This window comes from Leishmania martiniquensis, chromosome 22 (genome assembly GCF_017916325.1).
Source record: "Leishmania martiniquensis isolate LSCM1 chromosome 22, whole genome shotgun sequence".
NCBI classification, from domain to species: Eukaryota; Euglenozoa; class Kinetoplastea; order Trypanosomatida; family Trypanosomatidae; genus Leishmania; species Leishmania martiniquensis.
In genome coordinates, this window is record NC_090157.1 from 597,501 (window position 1) to 625,354 (window position 27,854).

The 27,854-nt window shown below is 56.5% G+C and overlaps 11 protein-coding genes across 11 annotated transcripts; all 11 read right to left on the reverse strand.

Moving 5' to 3' along the window:
• Nucleotides 1–643: 643 nt before the first annotated feature.
• Nucleotides 644–1,450, reverse strand: LSCM1_02977 (uncharacterized protein; the record flags this gene model as incomplete). Its single annotated transcript, XM_067320532.1, has 1 exon — nucleotides 644–1,450. One exon carries the CDS (start codon nucleotides 1,448–1,450, stop codon nucleotides 644–646), a length of 807 nt encoding a protein of 268 aa, XP_067178844.1.
• Nucleotides 1,451–2,113: 663 nt separating this feature from the next.
• LSCM1_02978 (uncharacterized protein) lies at nucleotides 2,114–3,382 on the reverse strand (the record flags this gene model as incomplete). Its single annotated transcript, XM_067320533.1, has 1 exon — nucleotides 2,114–3,382. One exon carries the CDS (start codon nucleotides 3,380–3,382, stop codon nucleotides 2,114–2,116), a length of 1,269 nt encoding a protein of 422 aa, XP_067178845.1.
• An 897-nt stretch (nucleotides 3,383–4,279) lies between these two features.
• Nucleotides 4,280–5,881, reverse strand: LSCM1_02979 (uncharacterized protein; the record flags this gene model as incomplete). The annotated part of the gene is made up of 1 exon (XM_067320534.1): nucleotides 4,280–5,881. One exon carries the CDS (start codon nucleotides 5,879–5,881, stop codon nucleotides 4,280–4,282), a length of 1,602 nt encoding a protein of 533 aa, XP_067178846.1.
• A 2,000-nt stretch (nucleotides 5,882–7,881) lies between these two features.
• Nucleotides 7,882–8,331, reverse strand: LSCM1_02980 (uncharacterized protein; the record flags this gene model as incomplete). Its single annotated transcript, XM_067320535.1, has 1 exon — nucleotides 7,882–8,331. The coding sequence occupies one exon, from the start codon at nucleotides 8,329–8,331 to the stop codon at nucleotides 7,882–7,884; it is 450 nt and encodes a 149-aa protein (XP_067178847.1).
• Nucleotides 8,332–11,237: 2,906 nt separating this feature from the next.
• On the reverse strand, nucleotides 11,238–12,122 carry LSCM1_02981 (uncharacterized protein; the record flags this gene model as incomplete). Its single annotated transcript, XM_067320536.1, has 1 exon — nucleotides 11,238–12,122. The coding sequence occupies one exon, from the start codon at nucleotides 12,120–12,122 to the stop codon at nucleotides 11,238–11,240; it is 885 nt and encodes a 294-aa protein (XP_067178848.1).
• Nucleotides 12,123–13,177: 1,055 nt separating this feature from the next.
• LSCM1_02982 (uncharacterized protein) lies at nucleotides 13,178–13,513 on the reverse strand (the record flags this gene model as incomplete). Its single annotated transcript, XM_067320537.1, has 1 exon — nucleotides 13,178–13,513. The coding sequence occupies one exon, from the start codon at nucleotides 13,511–13,513 to the stop codon at nucleotides 13,178–13,180; it is 336 nt and encodes a 111-aa protein (XP_067178849.1).
• A 4,968-nt stretch (nucleotides 13,514–18,481) lies between these two features.
• Nucleotides 18,482–19,987, reverse strand: LSCM1_02983 (uncharacterized protein; the record flags this gene model as incomplete). Its single annotated transcript, XM_067320538.1, has 1 exon — nucleotides 18,482–19,987. One exon carries the CDS (start codon nucleotides 19,985–19,987, stop codon nucleotides 18,482–18,484), a length of 1,506 nt encoding a protein of 501 aa, XP_067178850.1.
• A 679-nt stretch (nucleotides 19,988–20,666) lies between these two features.
• LSCM1_02984 (uncharacterized protein) lies at nucleotides 20,667–21,356 on the reverse strand (the record flags this gene model as incomplete). The annotated part of the gene is made up of 1 exon (XM_067320539.1): nucleotides 20,667–21,356. One exon carries the CDS (start codon nucleotides 21,354–21,356, stop codon nucleotides 20,667–20,669), a length of 690 nt encoding a protein of 229 aa, XP_067178851.1.
• Nucleotides 21,357–23,105: 1,749 nt separating this feature from the next.
• Nucleotides 23,106–23,726, reverse strand: LSCM1_02985 (uncharacterized protein; the record flags this gene model as incomplete). Its single annotated transcript, XM_067320540.1, has 1 exon — nucleotides 23,106–23,726. One exon carries the CDS (start codon nucleotides 23,724–23,726, stop codon nucleotides 23,106–23,108), a length of 621 nt encoding a protein of 206 aa, XP_067178852.1.
• A 444-nt stretch (nucleotides 23,727–24,170) lies between these two features.
• LSCM1_02986 (uncharacterized protein) lies at nucleotides 24,171–25,508 on the reverse strand (the record flags this gene model as incomplete). Its single annotated transcript, XM_067320541.1, has 1 exon — nucleotides 24,171–25,508. One exon carries the CDS (start codon nucleotides 25,506–25,508, stop codon nucleotides 24,171–24,173), a length of 1,338 nt encoding a protein of 445 aa, XP_067178853.1.
• A 367-nt stretch (nucleotides 25,509–25,875) lies between these two features.
• On the reverse strand, nucleotides 25,876–26,643 carry LSCM1_02987 (uncharacterized protein; the record flags this gene model as incomplete). The annotated part of the gene is made up of 1 exon (XM_067320542.1): nucleotides 25,876–26,643. The coding sequence occupies one exon, from the start codon at nucleotides 26,641–26,643 to the stop codon at nucleotides 25,876–25,878; it is 768 nt and encodes a 255-aa protein (XP_067178854.1).
• Between the last annotated feature and the right edge of the window lie 1,211 nt (nucleotides 26,644–27,854).

The window sequence follows — 27,854 nt, forward strand, 5'->3', positions numbered from 1 at the left end:
GAGGGGGGGAAGGGGGGCGACGGAGACAGGGTGAGAAACTCGCCGAGAGATGAAGAGGTGACAGCGCCGGCAGATAGAAAACAGAGAACGCGAGGCTGACACAGCCCGCACAGGTACAGAGAAGCAGAGAGAGAGGAATACGCCGAGGAGACCGCAACTGGCAACGAGAGGGAGGGAGGGGGGGTAGGCTTGTGCGCCCGCCCCCATGCCATAGCCTCAACGACATCAAGCAGAGCAGGTATAGTAGCATGAAAACCGACATGCACGTCTCTTGCTGCCGGGTCAGAGCTGTCGGCATCCGCGAGCACGCGCGCCTGCCCCACCGTCCTCCCACTCTCTGCCCCTCTCCCCCACTCCCCAATGCTCGATGGCAGTGCAGCAGATGGAAAGGTGAGGAGCGACGTCGAGGGAGAGGGAGAGGGGGAGCTGCAGAGCTCTGCGCAGGAAGAGGGAGGGGGAAGGGGATAGCACGATGCCGCATACGAGCAAAGTGCCCGCCGCTGAAGAATCTGGGAACGCTACAGCGACAGTACCGCAGATTCGCGCCCATACACACATGCGTGCGCACACCCCTCCCATCCCGTCGCCCTTCCGGCCCGCGTGCAAAGAGGCGAGCGCGAAAGAGACGCCGAAAAAAAAGAACCTACCAGTCGAGATCCTCGAGGCGTGCTCGCTGGCGCGGCGCCGACTCCCGCTCCACTTCCTCCTCAATGACAAGCTTGTCACGCTTTCGACTCTTCATCTTGCTTCGGCCGCCCCGCACCACCTCCTCCTCCTGATCCTCCTCGTCCTCCTCCTCGTCCATCACGTAGTCGGGGAACTCGTCGTCCTCCTCCTTCTCCAGCGCCTCAAACTCCTCGCGGTTCTCCTCCTCGTCGAGCAGCCGCTCGAAGGCCTCCTTGTTGTAGTTGATGACGCTATCGTAGGTGCCCTTGCGCAGACGGTCGAGCAGCTCTTTTTCGATCTCCAGCTCGATGCGGGCCGCGGCCTCCGCCTTCTCCTCTCGTCGCAGAAGCTTGTCCTCCTGGCGTTTGTTCACCGACACGTACTCGTCCTGCGGCTCCATGAGCATCTTCCGCTTCCGCATCAGGTACTGCTTCAGCCGCAGTAAACGGGCCTTGATCTTGATCACCAGCTTCTGGTCCCACCACTGCAGCTCGTCATCAATCTGAGCCAGCGCTTTCGGGAAGGAGACGTCGAGCTTCACTTTCTCCCACTGCCGCCGCGGCAGGTGAGCCCGCTCAGCAGTTTTGATATACAGGTAGAGCTCATCCTCGTGCTCGATGACGGTGGCGTATTGTGCGTTGGATAGCGGGCACACGCCGCGCTGGCAGAGACCGGTCACGTTGTACGGGTTGCGGCAGAAGCGAACCTTGTCATCGTTCGTCTTGACCTTGAAGGAGCAGAAGGTCTGCCCCATAATGTTCCACATGGCATCATCGTGGTTCATCGCTGCTAACTAAGAGGCCACTTGAACGTGACAAAAAGGTGAAAAATTCTAGCTGGCGGGTGGGCCGGCCGCTCCTGTCGAGCGGGAGGGGGAGTGAGGGGAAAGCGAAGGGCGAGGGCTGCCCCCGGTGAGCTTGGCGGGCAGGCACGCGCACGCAAAGGCTTAGTCGGAGAGGGAAGCGGAGTGCACGTTGTGGGCGGAGGTGGAGGAGATCCGCTGAATCTGCGTTTTATCCCTCGGCCGGTTTCAGCAGTCAACCAGCGCCCGAACCGCTCGTTCTGTGCAATCGCACAGCACGCAAGAAAAGAGGAGGATAGCGAGAGAGGAAGGGAAGAGGTGCAGGGGTCAGCGTACATACCCGCCACAGCGAAAGCGCGCGTGTGGGGTCAGGAGGAAAGAAGTGCAGAACAGGAGCTGCAGCGGCATTTTCTTCTCCAGCCAGCCTGCACCGGCACCAGCGACTTGAGGCAGGCAGAGGTGCCGTCCGTCAGCTGGCCCCTCCTTCCCACCCTCACACACGCGCGTGCCGTCGTCTCGGATTCCATTTTCTTTGGTCTCGCCCTTTCGACTCTTCCATTGCTGGGAGGGAAGGGGGGGATCGCTGGCGGCTTTGTGTCGCCCTCTGTCATGATGAGCCCCTTCTCTCTCTGAGTCTCGTTTCGCCTACAGCGGCCCTGTCCAAGCGGGATTGCGGAGACGGTGCACCAGCTCGTGACCCTCGCCGAGGAAGCACGACAGGTGCTTCAGCGCCGCGCGGCCAAAGGCGTCGCCGCTTACGTGCAGCTTGAGCGCCTCCGTCATAGCACGCTCCAAGTCTCCTTTAAGGAAGAGTGTGATGACGAGAAGGCTGCGGTCGATTGTATCGTGTGGATTCGACGAAAGTGCCGCTCGCAGCTTCGCTTCGCTATCGCGCATCTCATTCCACGGGCGCGGCGCGTTTTGCATCAATCGCCACGTCGTCATGGCGCGGTGCGCCTCACTAAGCGGCTTATCGCGAAACGGTTGCAACGTCACCTGCCGGCCAAGGCGCTCCAAGTACGCGTTCTCGACGGCTTGTTTGCCCTGCACCAGTTGAGCGAGTCCAGCCCAGGCCAGGCACAAGGCAACGCTGCCATCGTAGTCCTCTCGCGACGCAACGAGCCGATCAACGTCAGCGGCAACCGCATCGAGGGTTAGCAGTGCTTTTGCGAAGAACTTCTCTGCGTAAAAGGGCTTACGCTCAGCCATCAACCTTCTCCCCATGGCCACCATCTTGGCCACATCCACCAGCAGATGCTGCTCCACCCCCTCCTGCTGTGACGATGCGTCGCCACTGCTGTTTGCCAGCGGCGTGGCTGTCGCGATGGAGGAGACGGGAGTGCCACACGCACCAGACGCCACGATGCGCGCAGGCTTCGCAGAGGATTGAAAGGATGCGAGTCGCCTGCACACCCGCGGCACCTCCTCCGCACTCATCTCCGCGAGTGGCATGTCACGAAACGTGTCGGCAATGATACCTTCGAAGATGATCAGCAGCAGTGGATGGCCGCGGCTCTTGCCAAGCTGGGTACGGGCATCGCCGAAGGAGCAGCTCGTACAGTCCCATATATAGAGCCTCAGTCGCGCTCCGTACTGCTGCGCGGCGGTCGTGACACTTTTCTGAAACTGGAGAATACTGTCTGCCGTGACGCCGTCGCCGGGATGCTCATAGCACAACAGAAAGGCATCTTCGCCTCTTCCATGACCTGTGGCACCATCGCCACCGCTGCCGCTGGCTCTTGGGGCGCTAACACCGCGCACAAAGATCGCCGCGAACTCCCGCTCACTTGTAACGAAGCTCACCGTCACGGGCGGGGTTGAAGAAGGCCCAGAACTCGAGGTGTTGCCAACGCTGACACTGAGGCTGTCCGAACAGCGCGCAGTGCTAGCGTCGCCGGCGATATCGGAGCTCATCTACAGTAAGGGTGCGCTTTCGAGTGTGGCGTACAGCCGCTACAAGGGATGTGCCAAAATACATGCGCGCCCAGAGAAGATAAGGTTAGCACCTCACACGGCACACGACGCGAGTGGGATGAAGAAGAGTAAAGCGCACTCATGCGCGCATTCGTGGGCGGATAAGAAAGAGTGCATGCGCCGGGACGGCATAGGGCGCCATGGTGCCTTGGCGCATGCACCTTGGCAGAAGACATACCACACTCTCCTGACTGCAGAGAGCCCTGCAGGCAAGTGTACACGGCAAAGAAGGCCGGAGGTCCCTTCCCCCACCCCCTACTCGCCCCGCTGCTTCACTCGCGAGGGGCCAAGTGACACCGTCAGGCGCTTCTGCAGATCTTTGTGTATCGATGCACGAGCTCAGTGCGTGTCCAAGGAGTGTGACCATCATTGGAGCGAGCACAGAGCACAGTCAAAGCTGAAAGGGAAAGAGGGGGGAGGGGGCAAATCAACGAAGAAGGCGCGCAAGAGGTGGAGACAAAGAGGCAGGGCACATGCACGAAGATCTTCCCGGGAGCTCTTCGTTCACACACCCACGCGCACGCACACCGTGCACACCGCGCATCCTGACGAGAGTGTACTACTCGTCAGAAAGGAGTAGAAAAGGGGGAGAGAGAAGCAGGAGAAGAAAAAAAAGTTTGCTCCAATACATGACGAGAGGTGTACATCGCATATGATTTCCCATCCAGGCACATCGAAAAAAAAAGAGGACAATTCTGTGCCAGCCAAACCTGCGACGAGCGGAGAGGGAGAGCAGCAGCGGGAGGGGGCTGCAGCTTCTGCGGCTGCTGTCGTGTTCATGATGGCTTGGCCACAACAGGAGCAGAACGGAGGTGACGAGAGGGATGTGGACGGCCGTCATCGGCCTTGCAGGCTGATGTCGACGCGCTGCTCTGTGTTTCGGTCAACACACGTGGTAAAAACGCCATCCCTCGCCTCGCAATGCATTTCGTCATGGTGGCCCTCACCGCTCGTTGTCACGTACACCCCTTCGCCGTCCGGCACATCGGCCTTCCATCGGCCATGGTACGTCCCGCCCCCTCGCACCTGCAGCGAGCCCTCGCCTTCCTTCTTATCCTGCATCCACTCCCCAGTGTATGAGACGGCGGAGGACGTGTACGCACCGTAGCCGTGGCGCTTTCCATTCACATAGGCTCCGGTGTACCGCCGTAACTCGCCGCTCGCGTCTGTCGATTCGTACGTGCCACGGCCGTGAAAGCGACCTCGCTGCCACTCGCCAACGTAGTAGCTCCCGTCAGCGAAAGAACAGGTCGCCTGGCCATGCAGAGAGCCGTACCGCCATTGCCCCGTCACACGAGCCGCGGTACTGCAGTTGCTGGTCAAGCTGCCATGCCCATGCGGCATGCCATGCATCCACTCCCCGATATACACATCGCCGTTGCTGCACCACTTCGTGCCTCGCCCATGCTCGCGCCCCCGTAGCCAGCCACCCTCGTACTTGGTCCCGCTTGGGTAGATGTAGGTGCCACTGCCCTCGTACAGGCCGCACACCCAGTCCCCCTTGTATACGTGCCCGTCATTGTAGACGTACTCGCCGTAGCCGTGAAGAGTGTTCTCGACGAACTCGCCCACGTACACCCCCTCCGGCTCGACAAGCTCACCTTTGCCGTGCAGCTTGTCATCGAGCCAGGAGCCTTGGTAGAGAAGGCGGTGCTCACCGCTGTGGTATGTTCCGGCTCCGCAGCGCTGGCCGACGAACCACTGGCCCTCGTACACATCGTTCATGGGCTGCGAGCGACGCAAGCACCCTCTCCCGTGCGGGTGGCAGTTCTTCCAGTGGCCCTCGTAGATGGCCGTGCCGTCGGGAAAAGCGAAGGTCTGGTACCCCTCAGGCTGCAGGGAGGTGAGGCGTTCCTCTACCGCGAGGTTCACTTTCTTCCACACCGATAGCATGCCCTTCACAGCGGCCGCGCTTGCCTGCGCCCACGCGGTCCGACGTGCTTGCTGGCGCTGCAGCATTTCCAACCTGCCCTGTTTATCAAGCTCCTCGAGCTGCTGTTCGCTGCGGCTTAAGGCAAAGGCAAGGTGTTGCTGCCGCTGGGCATGCAGTGGATGCAGGAGGAGGCGCGATGCGTCCTTTGGAATGGTCATGGTGAACGCAGGCAGCCGCGGCTCGACTGAAGTGGGGTTCGAGCCCGCGGTAGGGAGATGGTTTAGTGGCCCCGAAGTCCCTTGCGTCGTGGATGGGACGACAATGAGTGAGGGATATCCTCCTGGTGCGTGCAGCGCAGTACGGGGCCAGCAGGACGCGCGCCGGGTCGATACAGTACCACCACATAACACGGTTCTGCGATGTGACTTCAACGCGGTTGCTACGGTATCGGACTCCATGTGCTCCGTTGCGGCACCCTGAGGCACCAACAGATCCGTAGCTTCCTTGGGCGGAGACACATGCCGCCGCCGCCACGGCGAGTCAGCCTCGAGACAAGTCCCCTCCATCCCCGGTGGCTAAGGCAAAGCGAAAAAAAAGGAGACTGCGCTTTTGCCCGCCGACGCACAGGTGAGGAGTGAAAGCAACGCACTTGAGGGGGGAGGGGGTTCCAAGCACGAGCCCCCACTTGCGCACCCCTGAGAGATGAGGAAAGAGGGGTCGATCGAAGAAGAAAATGGGCCGATGGAGGGAGGTGGCGCGGCAGAAAGGGAAAAGCGCCACAGTCGCTGTGGCCACCCTTTCCTCCTCTGCGCGCCTGTGTGTGCGGGTGCGTGTGCGTGTGTGTGTAAATGTCAGCCCTGCCTGTGCTCCGGTCGTAGCATTGTGGAAGAGAGGCTGAAACCAAGGCAGCCTTCATCAGGTACGGATGTCTGCCGTCGCCTCTGCAACTGTGCAAGCCTTTCCGTTAAGCTGATGCGACGAAGATGATGGAGCGTCATCAGTCAGAGGGAGGTGGGGAAGTACATGAGCAGTGCAAGAGAGAGCGTGAGCGAATGGGACCAAGGCGGCAGCGCATTGCAAAGAAGTCAATGGCGCTCTGATACACAGAGAGAGAACACGGCACCCAGGCCACGGTGCCGCGTACGCAACTCTTACCACTGACATTCGCTTTCGATTTCTAGGGCGGAGCGAGCGAGAAAGGGACGAGGGCGAAAGCTCGAAGGATGGGAGGCGCTGTTGCACAAGCTACGTTACGTTGCTAGTTTGGTAGAGATTTCTGAGCGCTGACGGGCACCCAGCGACTTCCTTACGCAGCCATTCGTGGCCCGCGCCCCCACCACCCCTGTCGCTGCCTCCTGTCTGTCCACCAAAGTCTCTGCGAGCTCCTGCGCCGGCGCTCCCCTCGTCGGCTGCGCATCCCAACTCCGCCGAAAATGCAGTTCGTATGGCGTCAGGCCCCTCCTCATTCACCTCTCTGCTCGTTCGGCCAACACGCCATTGGTTTCTCTTCTGTTCATTCAAAGTCGCCGCCGCCGCCGCCGCCGCCTCGCCCTTTTCCGCAATGCGCATGCACCGCCTGCGCAGTGAAAATGCGAGAAAAGGCACGAAAATATGCTGCGGCAGAGCAGAAGACTGCGCCCACCCTACCCACACCCCCTCTCACTCGATCGGTCTCTCTCTCTTCGTCTTCGAAACTATCCGAGTGGGAGTGGGGAAGCCTGCCGGCGGTCACCATGAACAAGAGGGACGCGCACGCACCCCATCATCCGATGGGCGAGAGGGGAGAGAGACGACGAGGGGGAGGGGACAGAAAGAGTAGCGGAGAGAGCCGGAGGTGGGAAAGAAAACGACGAACAAAGAAAAAGACAACTCAGCACAGCATCCCCCCTCCCCTCCCCCGCACATGTGAGAACGGCTGTGCTGCGGCCCACCGACTGAGACGAACCGTCCTCCAGAAACAACAAAAAAAAAAAGAGGAGTGTCATAATCAACGGAGAGAAAAGGGGGAAGGAGAAGGAAACGGAAAGGGAAAGGGGAAGGAGAAGCCGTACAGAAACACACCAAGAGAGCGAGCGTCAACGCGCGACACGACGGCAAAAAGAGGGGAGGAGGAGGAGGAGGAGGGGAAGAATGTGGGCAGAGAGGAGCGATGAGAAGCGGGAAAAAGAGACTCACACATACGCCACACACGAGCATACCCACAACCACACACGCACGCTACACGCCCCCCCCACCTCTTTCCACTCCCACGCACGCTCAGGGTGAGAGACGCGCACCGCCGACAGCAACACCCGCCCAAGACGATAAAAGACACAAAAAGAAGGAAGGAAAGCGACAAAGAGGGGATAAGGTCCGGAGGTACGGGGTGGCTCAGGTGACATCGCGGACTCCCACTCCACACACACACACACACCTTCCCAATCAGCCGCCCCCCTTCGCAGGACGAGAATAAGCCGATGACTTACTTCGTCGATGGCAGTCGCTTCCTCTCCGCCATGAACATGGGCCCGCCCGCCCAAAAGGGAAGGTGAAGCTGATGGGATGCAGCTGTGCCTTTCGGCATCCTCTACTTGCCACGCATCTGAAGCATCACACTCTTGAACTCTTCAAAGGACACCTCGCCATCGCCGTCCTCATCAGCCTCGGCAATCATCTCCCTCAGCACATCGTCGCCGGGGTTCTCACCCAGCAGCTTCGCAACCTCCTTTAAGTTGGAGAAGGAGATCTTGCCCTTCTTGTCGAGGTCGAAGAGCTGAAAGGCTTTGAGGATTTCCTCTGGGGAGTCCTTCGGCGCCATGCGCGCCTTGATCATGGATTCAAACTCGCTGTACTCCACCAGGCCGTTCGAGTTGGTGTGCATAGAGCGAATAATGTGCTCCACCTCGTCGCGCGGCAGGTCGCCGAAGCCGAGACCCTTCATCGCTAGCGCCATCTCCTCCGCGTCAATAGCGCCAGATCCGTCGGCGTCGAACAGGTTGAAGGCCTCCCGAATCTGCTCGTCCGTAAGCGCAGCCATCTTGACCGAGTGACACACAAACTGCGGCGGTAGAAAACAGAGCGTGATGGGATACAAACAAAGTCTATCTAGTATTCAATCGAATGCAAACTGCTGTCGATGAGTGCTTCGTACACGTGCGAATATCTGTGCGCGCCTCCTTCATGCGTGAGGGCGCCACCCCCGAAGACGCCGCAGTCGAAAACCACGCCGTGCATGGTGAACCCACGAAAACGAAAAAAAATAGCAGAGGTCACAGAGTAGAGGACGACAAGTTGGCAGAAGAGAAGAGATCGCTTCACCTGGATCACTCACGCGATTGATCCCACCCCGGCGAGAGCGCCACGTCCTGTACACCCACACGCCGCCTGCGCCCACGCGTCGGAAAACTATTGGACCTCCGCGGTAACCAACGCCCGTCTGCTAGGCGTTCCCCTTATGAGCATTTTCATCTCCTCCGCACCCTTTTTCGCCCTTTTCACTCTTCGAGCGCCTGACGCCTTCACCTAGGGTGCACCAGCTCTTCTCCTCACCAGTAGCGTCACCTTTCTGCGCATAAGCGCTTACCCGACTCCCGCCGACGTACGATATCACACTTCGCCTGCAGCGCCGTCAGGGTACGAATCGACGGTGTAACAAACTCGCTTTTTTCACCTGCAGCGCGCGCACGCGCCGCATCCAAAGGTGTCCTAAGCTTGAATTCTCATCACGCACAGACGCGCAGCACGGGTCGCACACACAGACGCACTCGTGACCCGAACCTCGGGTACGCCGCCCGGAAGGCGGTGCAGCGTCCCCCCTCCTCCGCACCGGGTGTCCGTAGCGCCCGCGTTCCGACCATGCCCGGGTTCCTGGCCACAGGCACGTCGCGAGCGGGGGCATCGTCACCGTCACGCACAATGAGCACGCCCGCACACAGGTACAGTGGCAGCGCCACGCGCCGTCAGGGTACGAATCGACGGTGTAACAAACTCGCTTTTTTCACCTGCAGCGCGCGCACGCGCCGCATCCAAAGGTGTCCTAAGCTTGAATTCTCATCACGCACAGACGCGCAGCACGGGTCGCACACACAGACGCACTCGTGACCCGAACCTCGGGTACGCCGCCCGGAAGGCGGTGCAGCGTCCCCCCTCCTCCGCACCGGGTGTCCGTAGCGCCCGCGTTCCGACCATGCCCGGGTTCCTGGCCACAGGCACGTCGCGAGCGGGGGCATCGTCACCGTCACGCACAATGAGCACGCCCGCACACAGGTACAGTGGCAGCGCCACGCGCCGTCAGGGTACGAATCGACGGTGTAACAAACTCGCTTTTTTCACCTGCAGCGCGCGCACGCGCCGCATCCAAAGGTGTCCTAAGCTTGAATTCTCATCACGCACAGACGCGCAGCACGGGTCGCACACACAGACGCACTCGTGACCCGAACCTCGGGTACGCCGCCCGGAAGGCGGTGCAGCGTCCCCCCTCCTCCGCACCGGGTGTCCGTAGAACTCGCACTCTGTTCAGGAGGAGGCCTCAATCGGAGGTGGACAGTATGCAGTGTGCTTTCAAAGGAGAGTTCTTGGAAGGGGAAGAGAGCGAGGCGAGGACAGAGAGGGAAGCGATGGGCGCAGTTACGGGAAGACAGCAAAGAAGCGAGTTAGTCGACCGGTATGTCGGGTTCTTTGCTTCAGGAAGCGAGGACCCAAGGAGGTAGGGTGTGCTTAGTTGTTGGGGGGAGGGGGAGCCGGTGGCGAGATGTATGTGGGCAGCACTCAGGAGACGACACGCTAAGAGAGAATGTTCGTCGAAGGTGGCGAGGAAAAGGGTGGACGGCTGCCTCGCAAAGAGGAGGGGGGAGGGGCATGGACTACCGCAGCAGAGCCTTACTGCCTCGGTATGTTGGAGGCGCGAGGGGGTTGACGGAGGAGGAAAGAGATGGGCGTAGGCAACTCTCTGCACCTGTGCAGAGTGCGCACGCTCATTGGTGTTTGCTCTGTCATCCGCTGACGTTGTGAGGCTTTCGTTTTTTTCCTTGATGACATTGTGAAGGAGGAATATATGCCAAAAGGGAAAAAAGGAGTTACCGCAGCAACGCGGAAGGAATCAAGCTGCGCGCGCTGCCGGCAAGGCACAGGATGCGCTGGAGTACCCACCCCTCGTCTGTGACTCAAAGCACGCGCAAGGGCAGCTTTCAAACGTCGGCAACAAGAGCGGCGCCGAGAAATGGGCTAATAGGCGCAGTCCAGACACAAAGCTCCGTAGGGACACCCTGAGACGTTTCCTCGAAGGTGAAGGAAACATACTCAAAGAAAAAAAACGGCAAAAAGAGGCGACTGAAACGTTCGTCTTGTAATCCTGCACACGACAACGGCAGAGCGCGGCGTGCGTCGGAGGTAGGAAAGCAAGACGGTGGAGCGATCTCCCGATCTCATACGATGTGCGTGCAGGCGTACCTGTGCGTCTCCGCCTACGCCACCGCGGAGGCAGGGAAGGAGGAAAGAAACACACAGCATGAGCGAGATAAAGAGGGAGAGTCCCGCTACCGCTGTGCCTGCCGACTTTACACGATGGATTGCTTGCGCGTCAGCACAGTCACTGGCACGTCTTTCCTCAACTTTCACGAGTCACTATCCGCTGATTTGTTCGCACCCTCCCTTGGTGTGGGAAGGCCGCCCCAGCGACGAGGCTGCGCCGGCACACCGTACCATTCGGTGTAGCCTTGCTATCCAACGAATTCCCTGCGCTCCTCGCAGACTTTTCCAGCCTTGCTCTCCTCTTACCGTTCGACAAAGAGGCAGGTGGACTGCGGTAGAGACGGCAAAAAGAGCTGGAGGGGAGTGAAAGAAACGTCAGGCAAGAACCGACACTCGGAGGACGGCAGGACGCGATGGGCGCGTGAGCATTCCCGTGACTATGCAGAATGTATTGTAGGGTTCGCGCTTGTCAGGCTATACCTCATCCCCCACGTTCTGCAGTGCCATGTACATAATCGATGCACAGACGGCCCCGACCGCCTCAGAGGCCCAGTAGACCCACAGGGATGCCATCGGGGTGCACGCGGACTCACTGAAGGAGAAAAAGCACCGCACTACGATGAGAGGGGTAGCCACAGCAGGGTTGAAGACGCCACCGCTAATCGGTCCACATGTCAGGCCACCACACAGCACCGAAAAGCCAATAGCGAAGCCGTAGAAGTTGTTGTTGCGTTGCTGGCTCATCGCAACATGCAGAACAACGGAGCAAAGCACAAACGTGAAGACACTCTCGGCAAGGAAGCCGCGCAGCATCCTGTTGAAGCTCAGCCCCATACTCGGCACCGGGAATTCTCGGCCGTTGATCGTCATGCAGTAAAATGCAGCCATCACGCCTCCAGTCATCTGCGCCACCACGTACATGATAAGTCGGCGCTTGCTGAAGGCGGCGTAGCCCTCGCCGGTGGAGGTGGCCAACCACACGGAGATGGTTACCATTGGGTTCATGTGCCCACCACTGAGATAGCCAAAGGAGAAGACCAGTGACATGAGCAGAAAGCCAATGCTGATGGGCGCCATCTCTGCATTCTGTAGGGTACTGAGAGGCACCGTCAGCACCAACAGAAACGTTCCGATGAACTCCACCACCGCGGCGGACACGAGTGCATCAAAGCGCAGGCCTTGCAAGCAAGAAAACCTCTTGATCGAGGTGTTTGTGTTCAGCACCGGCGCAGAAGCCGCAGCTGCGCTCGTCGCGTCAGCCTCACCTGGCCGGTCCGCCACCCTAACGGCTGTCGCATGCTTCGCATTGCCGGCCGCCACCGGCGGCTCCGCTTCTGGATGGCTTTCGGCAGTGAGCATCTGACTAGCCCTACAGACTTCCTATTTCCTTCACGGGTGGTCGCCTGTCGACCCCGGAACGCCGCTGCCGGGGAGAAGGTGGCAGCGAAACGGAGCGAGAGAGCGTGAAAGGGAGATGCACAGACAACCCGCCGCCGCCCCTTACCCTTTTTGCTTTTTGGATGAGTACGGACAGAGAGAGAGAGCCCAAGAGCGCAGCCCAAAGGAAGGAACAACGGAGCGGCGCGTTCGTACATGATAGGAAAAAAAAGGCGTCAGTGAGGCAGAGGGTGAGGGAAAGAGGAGCGATGAGGTGGCTGTTGGAGTGCGAGAGTATCCGCATATAGACAGGGCTGCCCGAAAGGCGAGGTGGCGAGGATGCGGGGAGGGGGGGCGAGACAGAGAGAGAGTGCATTGTGCGCTTTGGTGGCAGCACACGTGAGGTGCGCACAGTGCAGCGATTCCGCCTTGTGAGCCCATCGTGCCTAAGGGAGTAGGGGTGAAAATAGGGCGAAAGAAGATCAGAGAGCGGCCGTAGCAGTGGACGCGCAACGACAGAGACGCCAAGCACCGATAGGAGCGCGAATGCAGCCAAGCTTATCCCTCTGTGTGGCAAGGTGGCAGGCGGTTTCACACAGCAGGCGTACGCACGGGTACTTGTGCCCGGCGTCAGAAGAGGGGTGACCAGAGAAGACGAAAAGAAAAAAAGGGGTCCCTATGCATGTGCGCAGCACGACACACCACCTACCACCCTGAGATGGAGTGTGCGCTGTTATCGTAGTCGCTTCAGAAGCTTTCGTCATCGCACCCTTGGTTTACATCAGCATGGCACCCTCCTCCCCCGCTCCACAATCGTGGGAAGAGGGCGGGAAAGATCTAAATAAAAGGAGCACGACGAAAAAAAAAAACATCTCAGCTTCATGACACGCGCACACGCACACTCTGAGATAGAGAGAGACGGCAAGCAAAAAAAAAAGGCCGCCGAGATGAACTAAATCATCAGTGTGCGCTACTGAGCCTGCTAAGTTCAAAGCTTGAGAGAGGTGGCACCGCAGCAAGAGAGGAGAAAAACCGATCTACGCTACATCGAGAAGTGTCACCTCGAACACAATGGTCGCGTCGGGTGGAATCAGTCCCGGAAATCCTGTGCTGCCGTAGGCAAGAGACGGCGGCATCGTCAGCTTGCTACGCTCCCCCTTGGACATTTGCACAATGCCCGCGTCCCAGCCCTTGATTACCTCACCGCACCCGACGCGAAACACAAACGGCTTCCCACGCTCCAGCGTCGAGTCGAACCTGCTTCCGTCCTCCAGATAGCCAATGTAGTCTAGCGTCACAACGCTACCAGCGCGAGGAATCGTCTTACCATCGCCCTCGATAATTTTATCCATCACCACTGCGTCTAGTGGCATTGTACTTCCGTGAGTATGCGTGTGTGTGTGTGTGTGTGTGCGAGATTTGATATGTATAGAATTGTTTCACTTCGTACTAATAGGCGCCCAGATGAAAGAAGGCTAATCAATACACAAAGGAAGAGATGCCTAGGCGTGATTTCCCACTGCGTTCCCGTCTACTCATTTATTTTTGGCCCCCTTTTCAGCCCGCCGCGTTCAACAAGGGAGTGTGATTGGGGCGAATGGAGGCCACGCATCAAGTTGGAGGAGATGAGAGAGGACAGCGGAGAGACGAAGTACATCACAACCAACGCTGGTAACCCTTGCGCCTTTCTGATTCCGCCACACGCAAGTGCAGAGCTGATGTGCCCCTGGTGCGAGGGATAGGCAGCAGGCGAGCGCTTTTGCGCTCATAAGCGCCAAAGACGAACGCTGAGGCGTCTCCTTTCATTCTTTACCGTGTCGTTTCTCTGTAGCAAATAGCTCGGCAAGTACGCGCGCAGGCACGCACGCCTCACCGCCCTCCCACCCCGCTGCGAGCCCTGCGGACTCATCCGGGGCGTCCCGGATCGAGCCGTCAACCATCAAACGGGCTCTGCTTGTCCTTCCGCATCCCCTCTTCGCATTCATGCTGCGTCATCGGCGCCGGGCGGATCTGAACCGACCACACACACACCTTGATCCCAGCGGGTCGCGTCCAGGGCCGTGCTCGAGGGCGGAAACGGAGACGCCTGCCATGAGGGCAGCAGGAGGATGGTTCACGTGCATTCCCCATGCGCCCGAGGAGGCCCTTGGCCCTGTACGCGTGTCGCGCCTCCCCCCTCAGCCGCCTCAAACCGCGGCACTCCATTATGTCACTTGCCGACACCTCACACCGGCGCCTGGAGGAGTCGATGGTGCGATTTTAGAGGTGTTCCTCCGCACGTTTACGGCATCTGTGCCGCATCACTTGACCCAGTTGGATGGGGGAGGTGCGGCACCTGTCGCACAGGTGCGCTGTGGCGTCGCCTGGCACGCATACCTTCACACCGTTCTCGCTCATCGCTCGTGATCGCACCCCCCCAGATACCTTGCTTGGGGGTGATGCGCATGTGAGCTGCGGTAGGCAGTGCTCGCACTATTAGCATCTTGGAGCTTGCTTCAGAACGGGACTGTTGCCGTGGAGGGGGGGTCCGCTGTCCGCCGCTTCCACCTCTGTCAATGGCATCGGGGGCGCATATGGAGGACTTACCCAGGCGCCCTGCCACGGGTGGGGCTTCACTGCAAGCCTGTGGCAGCAGGTTCACCCACCCACCCCTCTCTAAAGCCCGCGCGCCGTTAGCAGGCATAGGTCTGTCAAGTGCAAGGGGGCCCGTTGTGTAGTCATTCGTCTCTTCAGAGAGAGCCCGTCCGCCTCCCGTATGGGCCATACAGGGGTGGGGGCGAGGAGGTGTATGGTTTTCTAGCTGGCGAATAATCGGCACAATGGGTGGCGATATGATGCACGCAACATCACGACTGCAGAGCGCTTCAGTACAGCGCCAGCCCACGCCCCCCCCCTGCCGGCATGAAAGGTTCACAAACGCTCTGGGAAAGGAGAGAAGACATAGTGGAAGGAGAGCAGCTCTACGTACGCAATGTTCACCAATATGTACGTTTCATTACCCCTCCTTGGCATCACCGCTGAGAGGCATCAGTTTGGTTGTCGTTGTTGTCCAGAAGCCGTGAGCCCGCTCGGTGCTCTGCCGCCGATCCTTTTTCGGGGGCACCTGTGCGCTCTGCCGTAGCTTAGACAAGGAGAGGAGCTTTTTTTTCTCCTCTCCTTTTTTTCAGTCCGCAAAGCGACTTGGGAAGTGCGAGGAGCGTGCGGCTGCTCAAGCACACATCCGAGACAGAAGCGTGCACTGAACGCGCTGGCTGCTTCTGCTCCTGTGCCTTTAGCTGTTCATGTTGTTTCGCGCAGACTTATCATATGCAGCTCGGAGTATTCGAAAGAGCGAATGCTGCTGGGATCAGAGAAGAGCGAGATCCAACCTCATAGGGAAAAAGAGAGAGATAAAAGGGAGTGTTTCTGGTTATTCTTTTCGTTTCTTTGGCGACACGCAAAACTGAATCCGGACACTATCGCCTGTGGTCGAGTCGAAAGCGGGCAAGGTGAAAAATCGATGAACGAGTCGTCAGCATAGAGAAACAACAAGGAAGACCTTCCTTGTTGTTTCTCTGTTTCCCATTTCGAAAAAAAAAAAGGTAATCGGAACACAAAATATGAGAGGAACAGAACGCATCACACGCTTTCACGTACTTCGGAGAGGGCAGAGGCAAAGAAACGAAAACAAAAAAGGGGGAGGGAAAAGGAACGAGGCCGAAAAAAATGAGAGCAAACGGAAAATAATAATAAGCCAAAAAATGAAAGCAAAAGAAAAAAGGAATGAACATCCGTCAGTAAATACATGCAAACGAAAAAAAAAATAGGCTAAGAGGGAGCAATCAAATCGCTTCGATGTCAGACAGAAGGAAAGAAAAAAAAGGAAGAAGAGAGCGAAAAAAAAGGAGGATGCGGAGAGTCGAAAAGGCAAAGAGAAGGAAGGAAAACGTGAGACGTACAGCTGAAGAGGCACATGAGAGAGAGAGAAGGAGAGAACGAAGGAGGGGGGACAGTTCTGGTGTGAGAGGGGAGGGGGGAGAGTAAGAACACTTCTACAGTCGATGGCACACCGCACGCACAAGCTTCGGTAAATTGGCGTACGTGTAGATTGTCGTCGCGTTTTGCTATGTGTGTGCGTCTACGTAAGGATTGGGAAAGTATGCCACTTGGGTTGTTGATGCGGCGCACTTCGTCTCTCTCTCTCTTTGAAGAGGTGCCACAGGAGCGCAAGGAAAGCGAACCAAAGGAGCTTCACAGGAGGACAAGAACGAAGAAAGGAAGAGACACAACAACGAACACGGGAGAAGGGATAACGCATAAAGGCCCCCCTCTCTCTTTCTCTCTGGCCACTCCTTTGCTCGCGCAGAAGCCAAATCACGGCAGCAATAAACGAAGGAAGACGCGTTCCTTTTTTTTTGCTTCTCGATCTTTTGTGCGTGTGCACTGCTCTGAAGGTACGTCTTGTGACATGTGTTGGGGGGGAGGGGGGTAGGCACCCTCTTGCTCGCTGGCCATTCCGAAATGAGACAAGAAAAAAAAGAAGGTCAAGACGAAGAGAAAGAAGAAGGGGAGGGGCGGAGAAGGCGAGACGGCAAGAAAAACCGGAGTAGATAGGGAAAAGAAGGGAGACGGAGAGAGAAGCAAAAGTGATTTTTTACGTGTACATGGTAGGGTGCTTCCTTCTCTTCCTTGCAACACAAAGACACACACACACACGCAAGCTGAACTCCTTGTTTCTCTCTTTTAGTCTTGGATGATCGTGAATCCGTCGTTGCAGTGTCTAACCGTCTCACTTTCCCCCGAATCTCTATCGGGTTGGCATTCACAGACGTGCACACACCATCACATGTACTCGCGCACAGATGCACAGAGAGCTAAATGGGGGCAGAGTGGCTGATGCTTCCAGTTGCACAGAGAATACCCCCTTCCTCCTTTTTGTTCCCTCTCATGCCTTCTCTTTCTTCGTCGTCACGCTTCACGATTTCCCGCGCTGTCTGTCATCGTGGGCATTAGTGTACTCGGCTTCTCTTCTTTTTTTCGAGGTGCCAGCTGAAACACGTGATGAGGCGAAAGAGAAGTACACGCCTAGGCGAGAGGGAGAGCGAGAAACCAAACAAAATTTGGCATAGGTGCCATTGCTCACTCTGCCAGAGCGCACACACGCACACAAACACAGAGGTGCTCTTCAGTATAGACAAGTGGCACGCGGCGCAAACGAGCGTCGATGGTTGCATGGATAACAGGGATATGCTGCTGTGCGTGTACGTGTACGTTGAGTTCTTTTCGAAAGCGTGTTCTCGTGCATGTTCCGAGTCTACCGCCGCTGTACTCCGACGTCTCTGAGAGTGCCGGATAGCAACGAAAAAAAAAAGAAGCACTTTTTGGCACAATACAAAGGTGAGAAAAGAGCCCAAGAAAGGAAAAATGGCGACGGAAAAAAAGAGGAACCAGTGAAACGGAAGGATGCGAAAGAAGGGGGATAGACAAAAAAAAAAGTATCTTGAGGAGACGGGCAACGAGAAGGTGAGGGGACACCTTCACGATCCTTTCAAGGTCCAAATGTTGCATATGTGACTGTGGGCGACTGAGTGTGTGTGCGTGAGGGAAGGTCATGTCCTGGCTGTGTGTCCATTTCATAGGGGCGATGTAGAAGGCGGGGGAGATCGAGAAAGCCACCAAAAGGGGAGAGAAAGCAAGATGTTTGCACCTACGCGCAAAGAGAGACGCGCAAGCCACACAGACCTCGAGCAAGCGACAAAAGGGAAACGAAAAAAGAAAAAGGAGAGGAAAGAGACCGCGATATCGAAAAAAAAAAAAGAAAAATGGAAGTCCGAAGCTCGATTCAATGAGAAGATATATAAAGATGGATAAGAGATGCGTCCATGGAAAAATATCACTGATAATGCTCTAGTACGAAAAAGAAGGGGGAAAAGATGGAGAACGTTTGCTGCTGCCTTGGTGAACACAATACCCGCTCGTTACCACGCTTTTTTGGGGGGGGGAAGTGCAGCGTCAGGAGATCACTACTGCTCACCATCTTGTTCAGTCCTTTTTTCTTTGGTCGATCTCTTTTTTCAATCTTTGCACTAAAGGTTTGCCGCTAACGTGCGTGCTGTTTTTTTTATCCCGATGAAAACGAAACGTACTTTTTCTTGAGGTGGATAAACGCTGAAGGTCGAAGCCTGCACCACGATCCCCTCCTCCAATGCGCATCGTGAAACGAGACACACATGCACGGAGGGAAGGAAATAAATGGGAAAAGAGGGCAGGTGAGTGAAGATCCTCTCAGCTTCACAACGCACCGGAAAATACAGAGACGCACGTCTGCGCACGCAAAGCACGCACATAGTATTCCCTTGCAATTACATTAGAGCGGTGTAGGGATTCAGGCGGTACGCCCCTGGACGCACAAAGTCCACACCGGGAACGCGGTAAGGCGCGAAGCTGACCGTGCTGTGGCGCCCGTAGTACTCGGCAGCCGCATCCCTCGCTGCTGGGCTCATCTCCTGGATGGACTGGTAGGGGGGAAGCGGGGTGCTCGTCGAGTGGTAGCCCGAGTCTGAGCGGCCGGAGTGGGCAGCGACAGGGTACCGCAAGCCAGTAGCATTGCGCTTTGTGCCCCCATGAATTTCCTCTTTGCCGTTCGCCTCCTTGCCCTCGGTGCTGTTCGAGGGTGCTGCAACAAAAAACGGTGTCGATGGAATTTCCACGACAATCGTCCCGCGTGGCATGTGCTTTTGATGTGCACCCCCGTTGTACCGCATCGACACCTCCGACTGCAGCTCTTTCTCGCGGCCCGCCGGCACCAGCCACACACCCTCTACACCGTTCACCGAGTCAAAGAAGAGACGATGATGCGCATCGAGCATCCGCCTCACAGTGGCCTCGTCGTTGATTGTGGGCCACGAGCAGCCCTTGCCACGCTGCGTATGGGTGTTGCGGCGGTTCTCTACTGCAACTAGTGCGCCAGTCGAGGCGTTGAAGACATTGTTCACCAACCAACGTACCATGGGCACCGTGCCCGTGCGGCGCAGCTGGCCGAGAAAGAGGCGCTGGCCGTTTTGCGGGCGAGGCTGCTGGCACCGGCTATTGCTGCACACAGAACCCTGTGCGTTGTAGAGGCAGCAGTGCGGGCACGACCACTGTGTCTGCTGCTGCGGGGCCAGCTCCGACTCGATCTCCATCTCGTTGCTGTCGAGATCCTCCAGGCAGGGGATGAAGATGGCCGGAAGCTTGCTCTGCGGCATGCGGGCAATCGTGACGCGCGGCAGTGACTGGCGGAAATGGAAACGACTCACGCCGCGCACCTGTATCGCTGCATTCCAGGGCAAGAAGCTGAAGATGTTCTCCCAGATGTCCTCGTTGTGGGTGAAATAAATGCTGGAGCGCTTCGGCGCAGTCAGCTGCGAAGCGAACCGTGCTGCGATGACATCCTCCTCGTCACTGTCGTCTTCCAAGTTCTCACTGACGTCAGAGCCCGCGGTAGAGGAGGAAATGCCCTCAGATATGTCCATGAAGGGGACGTGCTTGTCCGACGATGCAGACGAGTAGTACGAGGAGGAAGAGGGGTTCTCGTTGTTCACCGACGGGCGTCCGCGGAAGTTCTGCGAATCGGCCACCAGCTCGGTGCTCAGCACGCTGTCCTGAATGTTACCCATGCCGGTGATCGTCTGAGCAGCGAGAATAAGCATCAGAAGACCGATCTCCCGGTTCAGCATGCGCTTGCTGGAGCGCTGCGTTGGCACGCAACCATGAACGCCCGCCGTCGACGTCGCCTCGGTGTCTCTGTACGGCGACCCCCCACACACTTCTTTGCCTATCGGATCCTCCAAAACGGTCGTGCTCATCTTCTTACTCTTTTGCGGCATTTTACTTCGGTGGACTGAGGCTTGGAAAGGTCGGACGAGTGAAGAGTCAAAATTGCCAGCTCTGTAGCCTTCGGCTGGATCTTGTTCTTTTTTTCTCGCCCTGCAACGGAGAAGCGGAATCAAAGAGTGTCAGGTTTGCAAGAGAAGGTGAGGCTAAGCAAACTGTTGACGCAGCGGAAAGGAAAAAGAAGGAGTCAGTGTCGTTGGATGAACTTGCTTTTCTTTTTTCGCTTCAGATCGAGCTTGTTTGCCTCAGGCGGTAGAGAGAGGAAGGGAGGGGGGCGAAAAGAGCCGCGAGAGAAAAGCGAGATGAGCGGGTATGAGGTCGCGCACGGGAGAGCAAGAGGAAAGAGATGCCGCAGAAGGATGTTGCCGAGGAAAAATGGGCGTGAAGAATCTGCAGAATCCTCGGTTGCTTCTGAAGTTCCATAGAGCACCAGGTGCGGGAGTAACGACCTCATTGTCGAGCGCATTCCAGTCGCCCTGCTTTGGAATGCGGCAGATGCTACCTTTCATTCTCCTTCTTCGACCTGGACGGGGGCACTAAGCGCGCATTCGCCTTTTGTAGCCCTCCTCATAAACAGGGCCAGAACCCTCTTGCGCCACTACACCTATCGCTAGACCCATGTGCCACACAGTGAGAGCTCGGCGGCGGCAGCTACCCCTATCACCTTCGGGGTCAGTACCGCGGCTGAATTAGATCGAGAACTTCCTTGCCGGGCATCGCATGCGGCGCGCGCTCGCCCCGTAGGGCCTCCTGCGTCTCTTCCGCCATGTAGCCGCCGCTTTGCCCGCAGTCAGAGATCCAGGCACGACTCACAGGAGTCCCACAGCGCGAGCCGCACAGCTTTACCACTTGGTTGATGATCTCCCAGCCCCCCAAGACCTGCCCCACAACAACAAACTTTCGATCTAGCTGCTCATTGCGCCCAAGATTGAAGAAAAACTGGGACCCATTTTGGTTCGGCCCACTGTGCGCCATCCCGACAGTGCCGGGCAAGTGCTTCCCGGCCTTTCCCTCGAAAGACTCATCCGGGAACGGATATCCAAAGACGCTAACACTACTGCGGCCATCCTTTGTGAGAATGTCCCCGCCTTGCATAACAAACCCCGGAATGATCCGATGAAACGGGATTCCCTTATAGTACAGCGGGCACTGTGCATATCCGCGCTCGCCGGTGCACAGTGAGCGGAAGTTCTCGCTTGTTTTCGGTACAACGTCCCTAAATAGCTCCACCGACACGCGCCCAAGCGCGTCGCCTTCGGCGGTGATGTCAAAGTAGACCACCGGGTTAGCCGCAACGGGAGTGTACGGCATGTAGAGCGCGGCGCGATTTGACTGACGCCCCACACGTGAGAAGCGCCACATGCTCCAAGTTGCTTCTGCTCTCTTTTTCCCCTTCGTCAGTGCACACAGCACGGTGAGTGAGAGAGCAGGGTATGCCTGACGAAATGGATGCGACGGGAAATGTGACGCGTCGCCGCACGTAGTGAAGACATCACTTTTTCGATCAACGAAAAGGAGCGGCGCGAATGCGAGGACAGACAAACGAGAGAGACAAAAGAATGCGATCACCACAGTAGAGGTAGAGGGTCAACCTACGGATTGCCACTGTAAGCGACTCCCTCGAAGAGGAAGGAACGATGCCTTTCAATGCAGTGAGTGGGGATCATCGCCGCCTTCCGGTTCCCTTTACTAGCGCGAAACCAGAATAGGAGCGTCATCCCTATTTGCGCCCTCCAGTCACCACTGTAGAGTCGTCGAAGCCACCACAGCTGGCGAGAGGGAAGAGCCTGTCATCCGCAATTGAAAGCGTGCGAGAGAGATGTATGCACTCCCCATTTTTGCGTCTGGCCTTGGTGTTACGGCCTCAATCAAGCTCACGCACCAATGTGCGTGTGTTGCCGGAGGTGGCGTGATTCTATCCGTTTCACCTACCCTTTTAGTCTCGAGGAGCCCCCATGAAAATAGTTTCTTTTTACAACGCGTCCATTCGCCACGAAAATAGTTTAACACATGGGCATCCAACCACAGTTTAGCAACCTTTGTGGCACTACGGCTATGTCAAGAAACCGGGGCACCAGCGCCGTTTGGCGACGCACGGCACATTGCGACTCGGCTGCACGCAGTGAGCGCTGGGGTCTAGGATCACACTCAGCAGAACCACAACGCAGCAAAGGCAGAAAAACAGTGGGCAAAATACGTATATTGGGGTGAGCTGTCGGCGTGCTTTGAAGCAAGCTGATACAAACGTGATCATGGCCACGTGCCTTTTTGGCACAGCACCAGCCCAGAGCTGTCCATAGATACCAGGACCCCGCAGCGTACCCAAGGACAGGCTGCGGGCCCATGAATTCCCCTCAGAGTGGGTACTGGGGCCTGGTACCATGGTGTGATGGCCGGCATCGCCAGAAGCCGTGAAACAAGAAAAAGGCACAAAGATCGTACAGGAAAACAAAAAAGATACTAACATTTCACATTCCCTTTCGTTTGTCGGTTGTGCCGCCTCAGCTGTTAAGCCTCATTTGCAAAGAAAAAGCCGCACAGCCCTCTATCCTTGCGGGGAGATGAGCAAGCAAAGTTGCGGAGATACACTGGGAATGCGCGAAATAAAAAAAGGAGAGTACATGAAGAAATCCATTGGCAAATGCCCGCTGTGGATACCCTTTTCGCATATGGGCATACTCATCAGCTCCCCACCTCTTTCTTGGAATTGTCGCACAAATACTGTACTCCGAATCCTAATCTACCACTTGGCCATGAAGGAAAGGTGGAAAAAAACAATCACCACACGCCATACCACGACAACTGAAGTTGGAAAGATAACTGGCTCTTTAGCGTGTGTTTCGGTAGTGGCTGCCTCCGGGAGCTATTCCGTCAACCTATCGCCCACCCCCAAAACGCGGAACACCACCAGCCGCGACCTCTGACCCTCCTCCCTGTCGAAAGGCTTTGCATCTACTCTGAAAGGACATTGGTCGAAGAAACCCCCACAAACAGTATACAAGAAAGCATCGCACAGCACTTGCTCTTCGAAAGAGCTTGCCAGCAGTTATGGGGCTTCCAGATCGTGATGCCCACGCCCACCACCAGGGTTTACAGGCCGAGAAGATGGGTTTAGCAGCATGCAGACGCCTTCTTCTTCTTTTCTTCCCTGTTCACCGGGGAAGGGGATTCTTCCTCTACGGGAGCACTGCGATTCTTCTTCTCTTCCTCCATTCGCAGCTTCTCCGCCTCGGCGGCCTCCCGAAGACGCAGGAGCTCCGCATGATCCAGCCTGCGGCGCTCCGCAAGACAGTATACACCCTCGTCGCCGTAAAGTGCGCGCATGAAGCGCTGGGTAGTGATAGCACCCTTGTTGTTGACATCTAGGGTAGTGAAGAGAGCTTCGACCTCCTCGTCCGCCAGGGCACCTTCCTTCGAGCTGAACTTGTCCATGATCGCCTCTAACGAGGCACGGGTGATAACACCAGACGGGGCCACCAGAACAACACACTTCGCCATATACTCAGCCGACATGAACGATCCCTTGTTCTTGTCGCAGAACTCAGAAAATTCCTCGATAGTCATCTGACCAGGATACAGCGCACTGTCCATTGCCTCGTCGATCGTGGGCGGCGCCAGGCAGTAGCCAGCCTCCAAAGCGGCCACTGGGACCATGAATTTAGGCAACACGCCTACGCCATCCTCGCGGGTTACCTGATGATGCTGGAAAGCACTCACAGCGGAGATCGGCATCTTTGCTGAGAACGAAGGAGGTTGCCAAAGTAAACGTCGAGCAAAGCAATGCCCCAAGATACTTCAAAATGCCTTTTTTTCGTTTTTTGTTTGTTCTAGCAAAGACTCTGGTCGTTGTGTTATAGGCTCTGAAAGAGAGAGGGTGGGTTACATAAAGAGAAGATTGCAACTGTATAATATGCATCATCCTGCCAAGTTAGCCCGCAGTACCTCGTCATCGATGCCCTTCGGAAACGAAAAGTAGGACAGCAGTTGCGGTAGCTAAGACTGCAAAGCCGCTGCAACATTTACATCGTGTCTGTCAAAGAACAAGCAGGGCGGTCAACAAAAGATAAAAGCGCTGTTAAGTGCTTGAAAGGGATGAGTAGGAAACTGCGGGCTAGGATTTTGTGTGATTCCCTTGATGCTTTTGGGCTCACAGTGTGCTGTGATGATGCAGGAGAGTTAGAGGGGCTCCAACGAGCGCGAGGTCGAAATGTGACCACCAAAATCCCCCACGCGCCTGAAAACGGACCCCATCTCGTTTGACGAAGGGTTCATCTTACTGGGGTACAATTTGTTCTTAAAAACAGTCCAGTCAAACTCGTTGTCGAAGGACCGTCCGCTCCCGTGCAACAACGCCCGTGCCTGCTGTCCCTTAGAACGGACCATTCGGTTCCTCAAAGGTGACGCTGACGAAGCAGAAAGCTGGGTGGCCGCGAGCGATTCCCGGATCGCTCTCAGGTCCGCATTATCAGGAAACACATCAAGGCCTTTTTCGATTATTCTGCTGGCGCGATCAAAATCCTCTTGGCAAGCAGTTGCGGTTGCCCACAAGACATATCCACGGCCGCCACTCTTCTTACTCGGCGCTTCCTGTGGTTCTAAGAGTGCGCTTTGTCTTCCGTGGAACTCCGCCTCTTTGTAGCGACCGCTAAGGATCGCAGCCGCTGCTGCATTCGAATGCACGATGGCATCTGTGCCATCATCGTGAGAAAAGCCCAACGAGCTAGCAAGAAGAGAGAAGGCACTGTCATAGTCCTCTTTCAAAGCACATCCTTCTGAGAATGTGGTCAGCAATCGAATGAGCTTCTTTTCGTCGTCAGAGGTGCTAGAGCTTGGCGAAGCATATAACCCCACAGCCTCGCTGATCGGCACCGAAATCGGCTCTGGTAGATGCTCTCTGTGCCCACAGTCACTAGTGCCACCCGGAAGCATCGGTGGTTCATCGAAAGCGGAGCGTGCCATCCGCCGGTGCGGCGTGCTGCCACATGCGCTCAGTGACTCGTTGTACTCGAACAACTCATCTTTCAAACGCTCACGCAAGGAGGGTGAGCCAAGTGCTGCACGCACTGCGAGAGAGGGCACGCGAATATTCAACTGCTTTTCGAACTTGGCCAGCGGCGCAGCAAAGCTTGAGACTCCACTTTCAATGCTATGGTATCCTCTTGTGTTTTCTCTGAGAGGAACCTCCTCGAGGTATTTGAGAAGGTTAGATGTCGCCTCTTTCAGCTCCTCATACGGATTCGTCACGAAGCATTGTAGCCACTCTTCAACTTCGATGGGGACGTGGTGCTGTTTATATTCGGCTAAAAATTCAGAAAGGCGAAATGGCCTCTCGATTCCGGTGGGAAAGCACCCCAGTGTCCACCAGTACTTCATGACATAAGGCCCAGGCCCATGAGGACCCGCAAAGCGATAAAGGTACATGGTAGGATTCATTGACATATGCTTCTGGTGCTTGGACCCGGGGGCCCAGCTACCGCGCTGGTAGCTCAGCGCGACCAATTGTCGGCGCAGCATTCTTCTGCAGCAAGTGACTACGCTCGTAGAAACAGAAAGGAGAGATGCGCCAGGAAAGAAGTTATAGCCCAGCAGCAAGACCTCGAATAAAGGCCAGCACAGCCTCGCCCAATGAGAGCGCGCGTTGGCTGCAGGAGCTTTCAAGCCAAGAAAAATGAGCTGGAGTGTCGACACGAGTTCATACAATAAAGTGTCTGGAAAAGGCATGCAGCTGTATATTGACTGCGCGCTCCGTGTCCCTTGGTAAATTTTAATAAGCATGGAGCGCCTTTCAGTTTTTCCAACGCAATGTCCAAGACGACAGTAATGTTCGATCAAAAACAAAAAAGAGAGTGCTCTGTGGCCATCTGAAAAGAGAAGCGCTTCTCTAATCAGAGAACTTCCGCAGGAGTCGCAGCCAATTGATGTACTCCTCCTGCTCCAAAAAAAAGGCCTGCGCCATGACAAACTCGGCAAACGCATTATTTATTCCACGCTCATCCAGGTAGTTGAGAATTTCGTCGGACAGGTCATCATCGAGTTCGCTAAGCATTGGTCCACTGTACTTGAATGCGCGCCGGCGGCGGGCTTCACCAGTGGATATATGCATGTACTTTTTTGCCTCAGCAGCGCCATTGCGGCCATAGCATGCCTTTGCGTTCTCAAACGCTTCCTCTGAAGAGTGAATCGTAAGTGCGTCCATCACGAGCTCCAAGTCGATAGAAGTAAGGGCGAACTCAAGTCCTCCGGTCGGATATCTTTTCTTGCGCATAAACAAGGCAAAGTTGAGGTACTCTTGTTCTTCACGTTCGCCGTTGTCCATACGATACGTTCCTTCGTACTCTTTCGTTTCCATCAAAGTAATAATATGTAGCTCCTCTTCACCGCATTGGCGAATCTCCACATTCTTCAATAAATCAAAACGGTTTGAACCAGCTTCGTGCTGCAGCTTCCATCCCGCTGGCAGAAGCGGCCGTGGTGGAAGGAAATCCCGAAGGCCTTCTTCATGCTCCTCACGCACCGTCAGCTGATACAGCTTTCTATGCCGTCTAGGTTCGCTCCGTGCCGGCAGCTCTGTTGCGCGCCCGGCAGCGTTCCGGTACGATACACCAGCGGCCACTCGGTGCCCCGACGTCATGGTGTAGCGGCGCAGCATTGTAAAGAATCTCACCAACTTCTTGTATATGTGTTGGCACGAAGCATGTTTGCCAGTTTCACGACAAAAAATTAACGAGATGAAGAAAAGTGCATAAATGTGTTTGACCCCTCGCGCCCACTGAAACATCGCAGAAAAACAAAGGTGTCAGTGGCCGCATGGAAAAAGGATCTGCCCAAATCGCCTCGCAGTCCCATTTCCTCGAAATTAAGCGAGCTTTCCTCTGAGTATCGCTGCCCATACGCCCAATGAAGTGCGACTAAACACACCACGACTATACGAAACAACTCTACTTTCTCGTAAGCAAAAAAAAACGTACCTTACTTCTGTGCCGCCCCCTTCATAGCTCTCAGAGCCGCCTTTGCTTCCATTACCTCAATGAAATCTTCAGTTGCAACGTTGATGCTATTGTCCCTTCACCGCCACACACACACACCAACTACCATTTTTCCTTTTCGTTCGCAAGCCTCGCTGAGGGTAAAAAGGGGGGCCTTGCCTTCCTCGTGCGTAGTGCAGTATCACATCCAGGAAGCACACTGGAAGAAGTCAATTCATTCCCGAACAACAAGGCGCCTTCGATAGACTACCCAAAAAGCATGCCCCAGAAGAGCACCAGGCTGCCGCACCAACCCCGCGGGAGGCCCGAGAAGCCCCCCATTCCGCCTTCGCCAAACTACCACCAGCGATAGCACCGCCAAGCCCCCGCGGCGTTGCAGAGGGAGGAGCGTATTGCGGCTTGCTTTGCGCCAGGCTGGCCCGGGGCAGGGCGGGTTTTCCTCGCCCCCCCCCCCCCGCGACGGCCCCCCTTCCAGGAAACGCGGCGAAAGGCGAGTGGCGCTAAGGAAGAAAGAATGCCGGATGTTGGTTTTGGAAAATGCAAAGGATAAGAAAGGCTTGTCCGTGCCCTCGGGAAAAAGAGAGAAACTCTTTACCAACGGGCGCTGGACGGCGCCCGTGGACCTGCGGCGGGCCACGGCCCCCATAGCGAATTCCACTCGGCGAATAAACCCCACCCCCGAGACCCCCGCAGAAGCGATGCACCAAGAGAGAAGGCACGCATTATGAAAACACTTTATCCCCTTTACACTCTTTTCCGATACCCTTTGGTCTATACACACAATGCCCCTAAAGGAAAGTTTTCATTTCTAGGTCAGCGAAAATTCCCTTTAATGGCACGAGGGGGACTTTGTTCAAACACCAGCGTGAAAGCG